At 47.7% G+C, this 13,431-nt stretch overlaps 1 protein-coding gene across 1 annotated transcript in view; it reads left to right on the top strand.

Moving 5' to 3' along the window:
* The window catches only part of tbc1d32 (TBC1 domain family, member 32), a 348,975-nt gene extending 336,020 nt beyond the window's left edge, over positions 1-12,955 (top strand). Inside the window, 1 exon segment of the mRNA XM_038799703.1 lies at positions 12,368-12,955. Coding sequence (XP_038655631.1) covers positions 12,368-12,478 — 111 coding nt within the window. The 3' untranslated portion in view covers positions 12,479-12,955.
* The last annotated feature ends 476 nt before the right edge of the window (positions 12,956-13,431 follow it).

The following is a 13,431-nucleotide window of genomic DNA, read 5'->3' as shown; positions in this document are numbered from 1 at the left end:
GCCAATCAGTTAATTTAAATTTGAAATTGCATCGCATCTGTGATATGAATGCAGGACCCCAAATTGTTTTGGCACCTGGGATCCCGATGCAGAATTGAAATTTGGTTCAGATGTAATACGTAATTATCTGTGCCAATGAGATTATCTGGCAGTAATTGATACTTACCATCATAAGGTTACTCAGACTGAAATGGAGCAGCTTCTGGCCATTCAATTGATACGGCGGGCAATGATATGTGGGTGGGATTTTCCATTCGTCCTTGCAGCGTTTTGCAGCGGTGGATGCAGCCCGCCATTGGGCCAGTGGCAGAATCGTCTGGTAACGTTGCTGCCAACAGGATTTCCCGTTGTTTGAACCTCACGCTGCCAGGAAACCCACGGTGGGTGTTCGCCATCCGCGAGACCAGTAGATCCCGCCAGCGAGATAAGAGTAGAATATTAGAATTTACACTTCTAAATCTGCATCTGTCCCTCTCATGAAGTTTGCACAGGAATAATGACAAAACGGCAGTGGCCTCACTTAATTTGACAGCAAGTCACTAGCCCAATGTATCATTTTAGGCAGATTACACGATGTACAAGACACACTCTGCCAGTTACTCTTCCAAAGAAAAGAAAATATGATGATGTTGTGTTAAGCACAGAACCTATGTAGATGTTTGCTTTTCAAAAATTATCCCTATAGTGTATTTCCAAGCAAGTGGCTTGCATTTGCAAATCTGAAGGAAAATGGTGAAAAATGCATAAACATCCGTTGATACACTGAGGCATAAGTATATTATTAAACAGCGCAATAATTTTTTAATAAGAAAATGTAGTTGCAATGACAAAATATGAGGTTAAAGTCAGATGGCAGAGCTTTGTTGCAGTAATGGTAATTGAACAACCATAAACCAAGCGTGTGAGCAGAAAAGTAACTGCTTCATTATTTACCTTGGATTCAGAAGACTTTTTGTTCAGAGAATTTGCTGTTTCGGTACTTTATGGTGAAATAAAGTACTTTTCCAGTAATTTAATCCTGAATATTATTGATTTTGGCAGGTGGTAACTAGTGAAATATGATTGAAGTTGGATATCTTGGATATTTTTCTATTCGGTAACTGACGTATTGGTATTCATGTTGTACTCAAATTGGAATACAATTGTTAGCATGTACTTGTAGATATTTGCTATATCAAAATATTTTTTAATATTTAAATACTTTTTTACTCCATAAAAATTCTTGTAGTTTACCATTCATTCTACAGCATGTAGAATACTCCAATTTATTCTCAAATTTTTTGACTCTTGTTTTGCTTTTCTAAATTAAAGCTATTATGTGCAACAAATTAAATATACATGTAACTAAACTGTAAATATCTTAAGTTCCATCTCTAGCTGTATTCATAGAATCCCTACATTGCTGAATCAGCCCATTCGGTCCATCGAGTACATACCCACCCTCTGAAAGATCACCCTAGCTATGCCCATTCCCCCACCCCATCTCCGTAAACCCACCTAACCTACACATCTTTGGACTGTGGGATAAAATCAGAGCACCCAGATGAAACCCAAGCAGACACTGGGAGAATGCGTGAACTCCACACACAAGTCACCCATGGCTCAATGAACCTGGGTCCCTGTTGCTGTGAGACCACAGTGTTAACCACTGTGCCACCATGCCGGTAGTTCATTGTGTGTAATGAGTATAAAGCATCACTGTGTGTAATTTGTTACATTTTAAATACATGTAGTCTGTAAACTATGGCTAAATTTCTTGCATTAGTGATGTTGTAATTATTCAATGGCATAGACCGGCATTATTTTTCTATGTTCGTATTTTTCCTTCCAACTATGTATCTGAAGTTCATATCCTGCCTTCCAAATAGTGTAATTGGTGCTGTCACGGCCTCTTCCGTAACTTGATATACAGAGAACTGTGGAGAAAGTGCTCATTATTTTCGACGAAAGGAAAAATGCTGGAAAATCTCAGCAAGTCTGGCAGCTTCTGTAGGGAGTGAAAAGAGCTAACGTTTTGAGTCCGATGACTCTTTGTCAAAGCTAACAGACAGAGAAAGTGGGAAATATTTATACTGTGGAGTGAGAATGAAAGATGTGTCATAGCCACAGAAACCCAGGGAAACCTATTTTCTGTGCTATTGGCCACAGATACCAAGGATAAAGAGTGTTAATGGCAGTCCCCAGAGGGGACAATAGATGTGAAATGTCAAACAGCAGGGAAACTAACATCAGAGGATGAACTGTAGGTGTGGTGGGAGGGGAAGGGGGAAGCAAAGAGGAGAAAGGTGCAGGAAAGGCGGATAAGATTTGGGGAGGGGGGAAATTAAATGTATATTAAAAAAGAAAGAAATGGTAAAAGACAGTTAAAATGAAATGAAAACACCCTTTCATTTCATTTTAACTGTCTTTTACCATTTCTTTCTTTCTTAATATGCATTTAATCCCCCCCCCCCAATCTTATCCACCTTTCCTGCAGCCCACTTGTAATAGTAATAGTAATCTTTATTGTCACAAGTAGGCTTACATTAACATTGCAATAAAGTTACTGTGAAAAGCCCCTAGTTGCCACATTCCGGCACCTGTTCGGGTACGCAGAGGGAGAATTCAATATGTCCAAATGACCTAATAGCGTGTCTTTCAAGACTTGTGGGAGGAAACCGGAGCATCCGGAGGAAACCCACGCAGACACAGGGAGAACATGCGGACAAGTGACCCAAGCCGGGAATCGAACCTGTGACCCAAGCGCTGTGAACCAACAGTGCTAACCACTGTGCTACCGTGACGTAGCTCAACAATATATTTGTATTTTGGAGAGTATTTGAGATGTAAGAAAAGATTAAAGGAAGCCATTTAACATTGTGGAAAGCGTTAAGTTTCCTCTCCACTTTTAATTAATTTTTTAAAAATTCATTCAGGTGCATAGCTCTTTGTCTGAACAGTACAACTGACCTTAGAGGTTCAAAAGAGTCTGTGGCATATCAGTGAATATCTGTTGGAAGTACATACAGTAGACGGGTGATGACGTCAATCAGCCATAACATTGACGTGACGCCAACGTTGTCATTTGGATGTCAAACTCCATCTAATGCCTTCTCTTAATCATGCTTAACAATATGAAGGACCACTACTGCCATTTAAAGGGATCATCAACTGCCTTCATGCTAGGTGCTAATTGATCTCTAGTGGCTGTTGCGACGCTTTAGTGTTTGATGTCTTCAGCAGTTCTTTAAAATTGCTAAATTCTACATTGAAGTGGTGTATCAGATGTTCTTATGTGTATTGTAGTAGGTATATTTCCTTTGGGGTATATAATGCCTGGGAAAATGGGCAGAACACACAGAACAGGACAAACTGTCAGAAGAGAATGAGAAGAAGAAGGCTCTGAACAGGAGACTGTATCCAGCCATGATGTAAAAGGAGCGATTTCACTACTTGAACCTCAGCAAGGAGTAATGTGTCAGCCATCTGTACTTCAGTAATGATGACCTCAACTGGAATCTGTAGGCTACTGCAGTCACAACGGTAATCTTGGAGTTGGATGAATAACTCATTGCTCATGGTTGTGAAGGTGACCATGGCCAGGAACCTTTATGCGTCGGGCTCATTCCAGGCTAAAGAAGTATTTGTAACAGGGGCTATCCATTGATGGTATTGCTCATGATGCCAGTGCACAATTCATACACATGCACAGCATGAATAGACCAAAAGCCATGCTGCCACATGAAATATAATGGTGTGCTGAAACAATGAAAATGAAAATCGCTTATTGTCACGAGTAGGCTTCAATGAAGTTACTGTGAAAAGCCCCTAGTTGCCACTTTCCGGCGCCTGTCCGGGGAGGCTGGTACGGGAATCGAACCGTGCTGCTGGCCTGCTTGGTCTGCTTTAAAAGCCAGCGATTTAGCCTGGTGAGCTAAACCAGCCCCTACCTCCACTGTCCCTGCGTCCACTGCCTCCACCTTTCTGGACGAGTCGTGCAGTACTTGGCAGAATGGGTGTTAAGATTTATAGTTCTCTGCTGTATGCTCACAAAGCTTGTAATTATGAGGGCCTATCTCTTGCCACCAGCTTTACAGTGAGCAGCTGAAGAGCAGGAAGAGGAAGCGAGGAGACAGCCTTGGCCGTCCATTTCTGGCTGAGCTGTCCGTGAACAGCCTAACAATCTGAGATGCGAGTAACAATCCCTAATTCTCCATTCACCAAGTGTAAAGCACAGAAAAAATATTAAAATGTGGAATTTGGTGCAGAAGCCAGATAAATCAATTTTCTTTCATTCTCTCATGGGATGTGGGCATCACTACCTCGGCCAGCATTTATTGCCCATCCATAATTGCCCTTGAGAAAGTTATGGTTCGTTGCCTTCTTGAACATCTGCAGTCCATGTGGCCTAGGTACACCCACAGTGCTGTTAGGTAGGGGAGTTCCAGGATTTTGGCCCAGCGATATCGAAGAAACGGCAATATATTTCAACGTCAGGATGATGTGTGGCTTGGAGGGGAACTTCCAGGTGGTGGTGCTCTCATGTGTCTGCCAGTCTTTTCCTTGTAGAAGGTGGCAGTTGTGGGTTTGGAAGGTGCTGTCGAAGAGTTGCTGTGGTGCATCTTGTTGATCATACACACTGTGCATAGGTGAGAGTGAATGTTTGTGAAAGGGGTGCCAATCAAGCAGATTGTCCTGGATGGTGTCAAGCTTCTTCAGTGTTGCTGGAGCTACAATCATCCAGGCAAGTGGAGAGTATTGTAGACAGGCTTCCAGGAATCAGGAAATGAGTTACCTGCCTTAATGTTCCTAGATTCTGACCTGCCTTTGAGCCACAGTATTTATCTGGCTAGTCCAGTTCAGTTTCTGGTCATTGGTAACCCCCCAGGATGTTGATAGTGGGGGATTCAGCAATGGTGGTAACATTGGATGTCAATTACTAATAAAACTAAAATTATCAATTCAATTAATACATTTTGATCAAATCAATAAAGTTGTATAGTCATGGCAAGGAAGATGGTGTGCTGTAACTGCAGCATGTGGAAGGTTGCAATCCCAATCCCTGTGCCAGTTTTAAAAGTCTGTGCTATAATGTTTTTTGACCAGTAGTAAGATACGATAGGGACTTCATTTGTAATTTCTTTAGTCTTCAGTTATCACTTTTGAATTTATTTGCAATCTTCGGTTCAACTTTGCAGATCACTCGTTAACGAGTGTGATTATCCACCTAAGAAACTCCGTATTACAGTTCATGGGTTCTGTGGGTCCATGCATTGCTGATGAGCCCAATCCTAGAGCCACAGCTTTGACCGCACACTTGGCAGATGTTTCCGGGAGATGGGCTCAAGATCACTGGTATTCTTTTCCCAGGCCACCCCTTGTCAGTTGGGTGTCCTCGAAGAATTGTGACCCTTGTGGTAGTACGATTAGGGGTATTACGGTACCTGGGAGTGTGAGCTGCCATTGGTGCAGAGGGCTCACTGCCCATTGGCCCAAGTATCGTGTCCTCTGTATTCTCATTGGTCAAGAGGAAGGTAGCTCCGCCTACAAGGCAGGGTATAAGAACCCGTGTTCCCCAGCAGCCAGGTCATTTCTGTACTCCTGCTGCTGGGCACACTTCTTGCTGATTAAAGCCTTTCGTTTCGGGCTACAACTACATTTCATGTCCATTGATTGTACATCAATTTAATCTGCAAGATTTTAAAGGATGGAGCTCCGCATCAAGCCGGAGGTGTCTACGACTCAGCCCCCACGCAGCGAATGCAACAGCCACATTCAAGCACTGGCTGGCTTGTTTCAACAGCTACCTTAGTACGGCGGAAAACGTCCTGACGAAGGAGCAGAAACTGCGCATCCTCCACTCGCGCGTCGGCACCGCCATCTTCACGCTCATCGAGGACACGACAGACTACGACGTGGCCATCGACCTACTTAAAGTACACTTAATACGGCCGGTTAATCAAGTCTATGCTCGGCACTTACTGGCCACAAGACAACAGATCCCTGGTGAGTCACTGGACAAATTTTACCGTGCCCTCCTTGTGCTGGGGAGGAACTGCGGCTGCCCACAGGTATCTGCTGCTGAGCACATTAAACTCCTAATCCGAGACACCTTCATTGCAGGCATGCAGTCCTCGCAGATCCGCCAGAGACTGTTAGAAAGGGAAACCTTAAGCCTCATGGAGGCACGGGCCCTCGCTACCTCCCTAGATGTCGCAAACCAAAACGCACGCTTGTACGCCCCCGACCGCGCAGCGGCCCCCTGGGCAGCGTGGAATCCAGCATCTCTCTCCCCCCACGGACACCTACTCCCCCCAGGCCTGCGCCGCAGGGCGCCCCGAGAAACCCGCGGGACCCCGTTGCTATTTTCGCGGCCAGGCCAAGCACCCCCGACAACGTTGCCCAGACCATTCTGCAACCAGGCAGCGACCGCGGGACTCCCCGTTCGCTCTCTTCAGGAGCCCCATGCGGCCCGCGGACCTCGCTACCCCCATCCCCCAACGGCACATGCGATTTCCGGGTGCTGCCATTTTACGCCTCCGATGCCACGTGCGACCCTTGGGCGCTGCCATTTTGGACCCCCGACTCCACATGCGGGGAACGGGCGCAGCCATTTTTTCCACCCCCCCACCATGTGCGGTCGACAGGCGCCGCCATCTTGGATCAGCACCGAGGACCCCGCGGGTGACTACTCCCTGCCTGATGAAGACTCCAACTATCTGCCACGACTCGCTTCAGTCACTCTGGACCAGTCTCGACACCGCACCCTCTACACGGCAACAACAAAGATTTTGCTCAACGGCCACGAGATGAACTGCCTGCTGGACTCCGGGAGCAGAGAGTTTTGTCCACCCCACCACGGTAAGGCGCTGCGCTCTCCCTGTCTACCCAGTTAAGCAAAAAATTGCCCTGGCCTCCGGCTCTCACTCAGTACTGATCACGGGGAGTTGCATAGCGGACCTCACGGTCCAGGGGAGGGAGTTTAAAAATTACAGGATATACGTCCTCCCTCACCTCTGCGCGGCCGCACTCCTGGGTTAGACTTCCAGTGCAACCTCCAGAGCCTAGCATTTAAATTCGGCGGCCCCATGCCCCCCCCTCACTGTCTGCAGCCTCGCGACCCTCAAGGTCGATCCCCCGTCCTTGTTTGCAAACCTCACCCCGGATTCCAAGCCCGTCGCCACCAGGAGCAGACGGTACAGTGCCCAGGACTGGACCTTCTTCAGGTCCGAAATCCAACGGCTCCTGAAGAGAGGGGTCATCGAGGCTAGTAACAGCCCCTGGCGAGCACAGGCTCTGGTGGTAAAGACCGGAGAGAAGAATAGGATGATCATAGACTACAGTCAGACCATCAACAGGTTTAGGCAGCTGGACGTGTACCCTCTTCCCCCGTATATCTGACCTGGTCAACAGGATCGCGCAGTACAAGGCCTTCTCCACGGTGGACCTCAAGTCTGCCAACCACCAGCTCCCCATCCACACAAGCGACCGCAAGTACACTGCGTTCGAAGCAGACGGGCAGCTCTACCACTTTTTAAGGGTTCCTTTCGGTGTCACAAACGGGGTCTCGGTCTTCCAAAGGGAGATGGACCGAATGGTTGACCAACACGGTTTACGGGCAACCTTCTCGTATCTCAATAATGTCACCATCTGCGACCACGATCAGGACCACGACACCAACCTCCGAAAATTCCTCCAAACCGCAAAGCTCCTAAACCTGTCCTACAACAAGGACAAATGCGTGTTTCGCACCGACCGTCTAGCCATCCTCGGCTACGTAGTGCGTAATGGAGTAATAGGCCCGACCCAGAATGCATGTGCTCCCTGATGGAGCTTCCCCTTCGCCACTGCCCCAAAGCCCTCAAGCGCTGTCTTGGTTTCTTTCTCATATTACGCCCAGTGGGTCCCCAATTACGCCGATAAAGCCCGCCCAATCAGCCACGTTCCCCCTGTCGACGGAGGCCCGCCAGGCCTTCAGCCGCATCAAAGCGGATATCACAAAGGCCACGATGCGCGCTATCGACGAGTCCCTCCTCGTCCAGGTCGAGAGCGACGCATCCAATGTAGCTCTGGCAGCCACCCTCAACCAAGCAGGCAGACCCATGGCCTTCTTCCGCCACTCCTCGGTCGAGAAGGAAGCACAGGCCATAGTAGAAGCTGTGCGACACTGGAGGCACTATCTGGCTGGCAGGAGGTTCACCCTCCTCACAGACCAACGGTTGGTGGCCTTCATGTTTGACAACTCACAGAGGGGCAAGATAAAGAACGACAAGATCTTGCGGTGGAGGATCGAGTTATCCACCTACAGCTATGACATCTTGTATTGTCCTGGAAAGCTTAACGAGCCTCCCGACGCCCTGTCCCGCTGCACCTGTGCCAACGCGCAAGTGGACCGCCTCCGATCCCCCCACGCGGACCTCTGCCACCCGGGGGTCACCCGCTTCTTTCACTTTGTAAAGACCCGCAACCTGCCCTACTCCATTGAGGAGGTCAGGACAGTCACTAGAGACTGCCACATCTGCGCGGAGTGCAAGCCGCACTTCTACCGCCATGAAAAAATGCATCTGATATAAAGGCTTCCCGCCGCTTTGAACATCTCAGCATGGACTTCAAAGGTCCCCTCCCCTCCACCAACCGCAACACGTACTTCTTCAACGTGATTGACGAGTACTCCCGCTTCCTATTCGCCATCCCCTGCCCCAACATGACCACACCCACCATCGTTAAAGCCCTTCACACCATTTTCTCGCTGTTCAGACTCCCCGCTTACATTCATAGCGATAGGGGGTCCTCCTTTATGAGTGTCGAAATGCGTCGATTCCTGCTCAGCAGGGGCATTGCCTCAAGCAGGACGACCAGTTAAAACCCCCGGAGGAACGGACAGGTCAAGAGGGAGAACCGTACGGTCTGGAAGAGCGCCTGCTGGCCCTACGGTCCAGAAATCTCCCAGTCTCCTGCAGACAGGTCCTCCTAGACGCCCTCCACTCAATCCGGTCACTACTTTGCACATCCACTAACCAAACGCCCCACGAACGCCTTCTTGTTTTCCCCCGGAACTCTTCCTCAGGGACCCCACTCCCGGCCTGGCTGGCTACCCCCAGGCCCATTCTGCTCCGGAAACGGGCGCGGGTGCACAAGTCGGAACCGTTGGTTGAGAGTCCAGCTGCTCCACGCGAACCCGCTGTACGCGTATGTGGAGTATCCCGACGGCCGACAGGACACGGTCTCCCTACGGGACCTGTCACCCGCCGGATCCCCGCCATCACCCCCGGCGCCAACCCCCCTTCATCCGCAACGTCTCCCAGCAGGCCCCCCCCCCCCCCCCCCCCCAGCCCGCCAACACCCTATCCGCGCCGCCTAGAGGACCGGATGCCCCTTCCCCGGCCCTCGCCAACGCCGCCTAGGGGTACGGACGCAGCCACAAGGACCGGATCGTCGCTCCCGGAGTCACGGACGCCCTCAACCCCAACGTCTCCAGCGAAGGTCTGCAGGTCACAGAGGACGTCCAAGGCCCCCGATCGGCTGATTGTGTCTATGTGAACTATTAATGGACCTTGTTGCTTGTTCTCTCGTTTTTTTTTCTCTCCTTCAAATCTGTATATAGTTACCGTGTTCTGACACCCTGTACACAGTTTCGGGCCAGTGGGCAGCCACCGTTGGAGAGGTTTGAACCAACATCACTAGTCATACTACCAGTCTCTTACCCACTCGCACGGAACACCTCCCCCCCACGTCCTCATTCCCCACACACGTTTCCCCCCCCCCCCCCCCCCCCAACACAGTTCCTTTCTCAACAAGGGGTGAATTTGGTAGTATGACTAGGGGTATTACAGTACCTGGGAGTGTGAGCTGCCATTGGTGCAGAGAGCTCACTGCCCATTGGCCCAAGTATCGTGTCCTCTATTCTCATTGGTCGAGAGGAAGGTAGCTCTGCCTGTGAGGCGGGGTATAAGAACCCGTATTCCCCAGCAGCCAGGTCATTTCTGTACTCCTGCTGCTGGGCACACTTATTGCTGATTAAAGCCTTTTGTTTCGGACTACACCTACGTTTCGTGTCCATTGATTGTGATCAACCCTTAAATCGGAAAGTTCCTCCAAGTAGGCCTCTTCTGTGTAAGGATCTCCCAGGTGTTGACGTTTATGTTGCATTACTTGAGGTAAGCCTTCAGGGTTTTTTGTAGTGCTTCGTTTATTCTCATCTTGTTCGGAAGCCTTACTTGAGCTGGGCGAAGAAGATTTACTTTGGCAGTAAGGACTCTTATATCCTAAGCACATGGCAGGCCCAGTAGTGTTGGTTTAGAATGATCATGGCCTCGATGCTGGTACTCTTGGCTCCTTCAAGGACGCTGATGTTAGTATACCTGTCCTCCCTGCTGAAGTGGAGAATCCATCTCAGACCGTGTTGATAGTACCTGTGCAGGGCCTTGAGATGGCGTCTGTACGTAGTCCTAAGGTTTTGAGCTGCATAGACAAGTTGGGAGGTGGACTACCTTGTACACGAGGAACTTGGTTTCAGCATGAATGTCGCGGACATCAAAGACTCCTGCGTTAAGCGTTGGAAGGAGGCACTTGCTGATTGGATACGATATTGGGTCTCCTCATCGATGTCAGCCTTAGATGGGAGGTGGCTCCCAGATGGAGGAAATATCCTAAGTTTGGTAGGGTTTCTCCATTGATCTTGATGGAGGGAGAGACCGGATGTTGCCCTAGGGCGGGTTGGCAAAGGACGTCTTCTTGAGATTGAGGCTGAGACTGATTCTTTGATGTGCTTCTGCGAAGGTATCAAGCATGGCTTGTAGATTCTCTTCTGAGAGAGTGGAGATGGCGATGTCATCCTCATTCTGAAGTTCCACGAGAGAGAGTGCATTTTCTTCTTGGATTTTAACGAGTTGAGGTTGAAAGTTTTCCATCCAACCTGTAGACCGTCCACTCCACTGGGAAGCTTCTTGGCAAGGTAAAGGGTGATAGCGATGAAGGTGGAGAAAAGGGTGGGGGTAATGGTACTTCATTGACTTCAGTCTTGACCTCAAAGGTTTCAATCTTATTTCAGTTGGTGAGGACAGTCACCAACATCTTGTCGTGGAGGAGTCGGAGGATATTGATGAAGTTCTCTGGACAGCTTGCCTTTGACAGGGTCTTCCACAGCACTTCCCAATTGACTGAGTCAAAGCCTTGTTCAGATCAACGAAGGCCATGTAGAGTGGCTGATCTTGCTCCTTGCTTCCTCTAGCAGTTGTCAAGCAGTGAAAATCAAGTCCAAGTGTTCCACCGTTTGGTCAGAAGCCACACTGGCTTTCTGGAAAGATTTCTTCAGATACTGGGAGAGGTGGCTAGCGAGGGTTTGGCCGATGATCTTTATGGCGATGGAGAGTAGGGAGATTCCTCAGTAGTTCCCACAATCCGCTTTGTCTCCTTTCTTGAAGTTGGCGGCATCCCTGAGGTTGGCAGGAATTTCTTCTTTGTCCCAGCTTTTCAGGAAGAACTGATGAAGATTCCATAGAATTCCTACAGTGCAGAAGGAGGCTATTTTGTGCCTCCATGCCGCCCATGGGTGATCTCTTCTCCAAGTTTCAAAATCGCCACAGGAATTTCCACCCACGCCTGTAGCTTTTCCAAACTCAACATGTTTAAAAGCTGCTTCGACTTCATCCAGAGTTAATGGGAGTCCAAGATCATCTTTGATGGGGAGTTGGGGATTTCCTCAAACATGTCTTCATCTATGATTAAATAACAGTTTGGGGCAGCATGGTAGCATTGTGGATAGCACAATTGCTTCACAGCTCCAGGGTCCCAGGTTCGATTCCGGCTTGGGTCACTGTCTGTGCGGAGTCTGCCCATCCTCCCCGTGTGTGCGTGGGTTTCCTTCGGGTGCTCCGGTTTCCTCCCACAGTCCAAAGATGTGCAGGTTAGGTGGATTGGCCATGATAAATTGCCTTTAATGACCAAAATTACCCTGAGTGTTGGGTGAGGTTACTGGGTTTTGGTGATAGGGTGGAGGTGTTGACCTTGGGTAGGGTGCTCTTTCCAAGAGGCGGTGCAGACTCGATGGGCTGAATGGCCTCCTTCTGCACTGTAAATTCTATGAGATCTTTGAAGTGTTCTATATTGGCATTATCTTTTTGATGGCTAGATCATATTCCTTCATAAATTACAAATATGTGGTAATATTTAAAACCACAATATAATGTACTGTATCCCTATATTAAATAGCAGTAGTAATGAGAAAAAAAGTGTATTAAAGTTATTTTCCCCATTTTCATTGGCCTTTGCAATTGAGAAAATGGTGCCTTTATAATTTCAGAGAAGGTATCATGGTGTTTTAATCCTGACTACGTGCTTCAGCATTCTATCAGAATGATTTTCTTTCTTTTCATTTTTGGTTATATAGGAGGAAGCAATCCATGGATTTCGCGTTAGCAGTTACCTGGAATTTATGGGAAATCTGGAACAATCCTACAGAACAACTATACTGACAGAAATGAAGAACATTAAATCATAAACAGTGAAAACAACTTCAAAAATTAAAAATGTATTTACTACCGACTAGCTCCACCATCTTTAATTCTTATTAGTGTTATGTTTTCACCATGATAATAACAGAATTGTTTCAAAGTATCTTATTTGAACAATGTAAAGCTATTGTGTTACAGATTTGCACATTTTATGCTTTAACTCCATTTCTGAATCTTCTAGAACGAAAGCCAAGTGGGCAACTTTGGTAGAAAACTATCTGCCTACCAAGACACTATGCCTATCTTGCTGACTAACTGCTGGGAAATAACCTCACAGTGGATGACATTCTCTAAGAACATACTTGCTGTATGGGTTTGGATAGTTCATTACATGTGCAATAAATATGATTTCTCATTGAATGAAAAACATGTTATCAGCAATTCTGCAAAGGTTTGAATAAATTTTACCATAATCTCTCAAAATGTTTCTGTAGCAAGTTAAATAAAATCTAGTTTTGGGAGGATTATGTGGATACGTTTTTCTGTTTTCTGCTGACCAAAATAATCTTCTCTGTAGTATGTTATCATGGGAGCATATATGTTGAAAACAGTGGGGGCTCAATTTTCACAGCCCTCATGATGGTTCTCCACAATTGTCTCTGAGGTTTACATGAACCTTTTGCTAAAATTATGGGGGCATTTGTTAATTGGCTTATCTCAAGAGACTGTAGCTGATGTGACTTCATTGAATCTCCTAACATATAAATAGGCTGGAAATGTCACTTGTGTAAAATAATAGATATTGGGGGCAATTTTGAGCCCACATTAGCCGTGCGCAAGATTGGCAACATGGGCGCAAAATCCAATGGGGGGAAACATGCGCCCCCTGATAGGGTTGGCACTGCCAATCTGACATTGCCACCCAGTACCACAGGACAGTGCCAGTGACGTGCCCATGGGGGAAGGGGGTTAATTTATGTGTGGGGGGGGGGGGGGAAGA

The sequence above is a fragment of the Scyliorhinus canicula genome, chromosome 6 (assembly GCF_902713615.1).
Source record: "Scyliorhinus canicula chromosome 6, sScyCan1.1, whole genome shotgun sequence".
In the NCBI taxonomy this organism is placed as follows: Eukaryota; Metazoa; Chordata; class Chondrichthyes; order Carcharhiniformes; family Scyliorhinidae; genus Scyliorhinus; species Scyliorhinus canicula.
The sequence above is the reverse complement of the archived record's forward strand: the minus strand, read 5'-3'. Positions and strand labels throughout refer to the sequence as shown.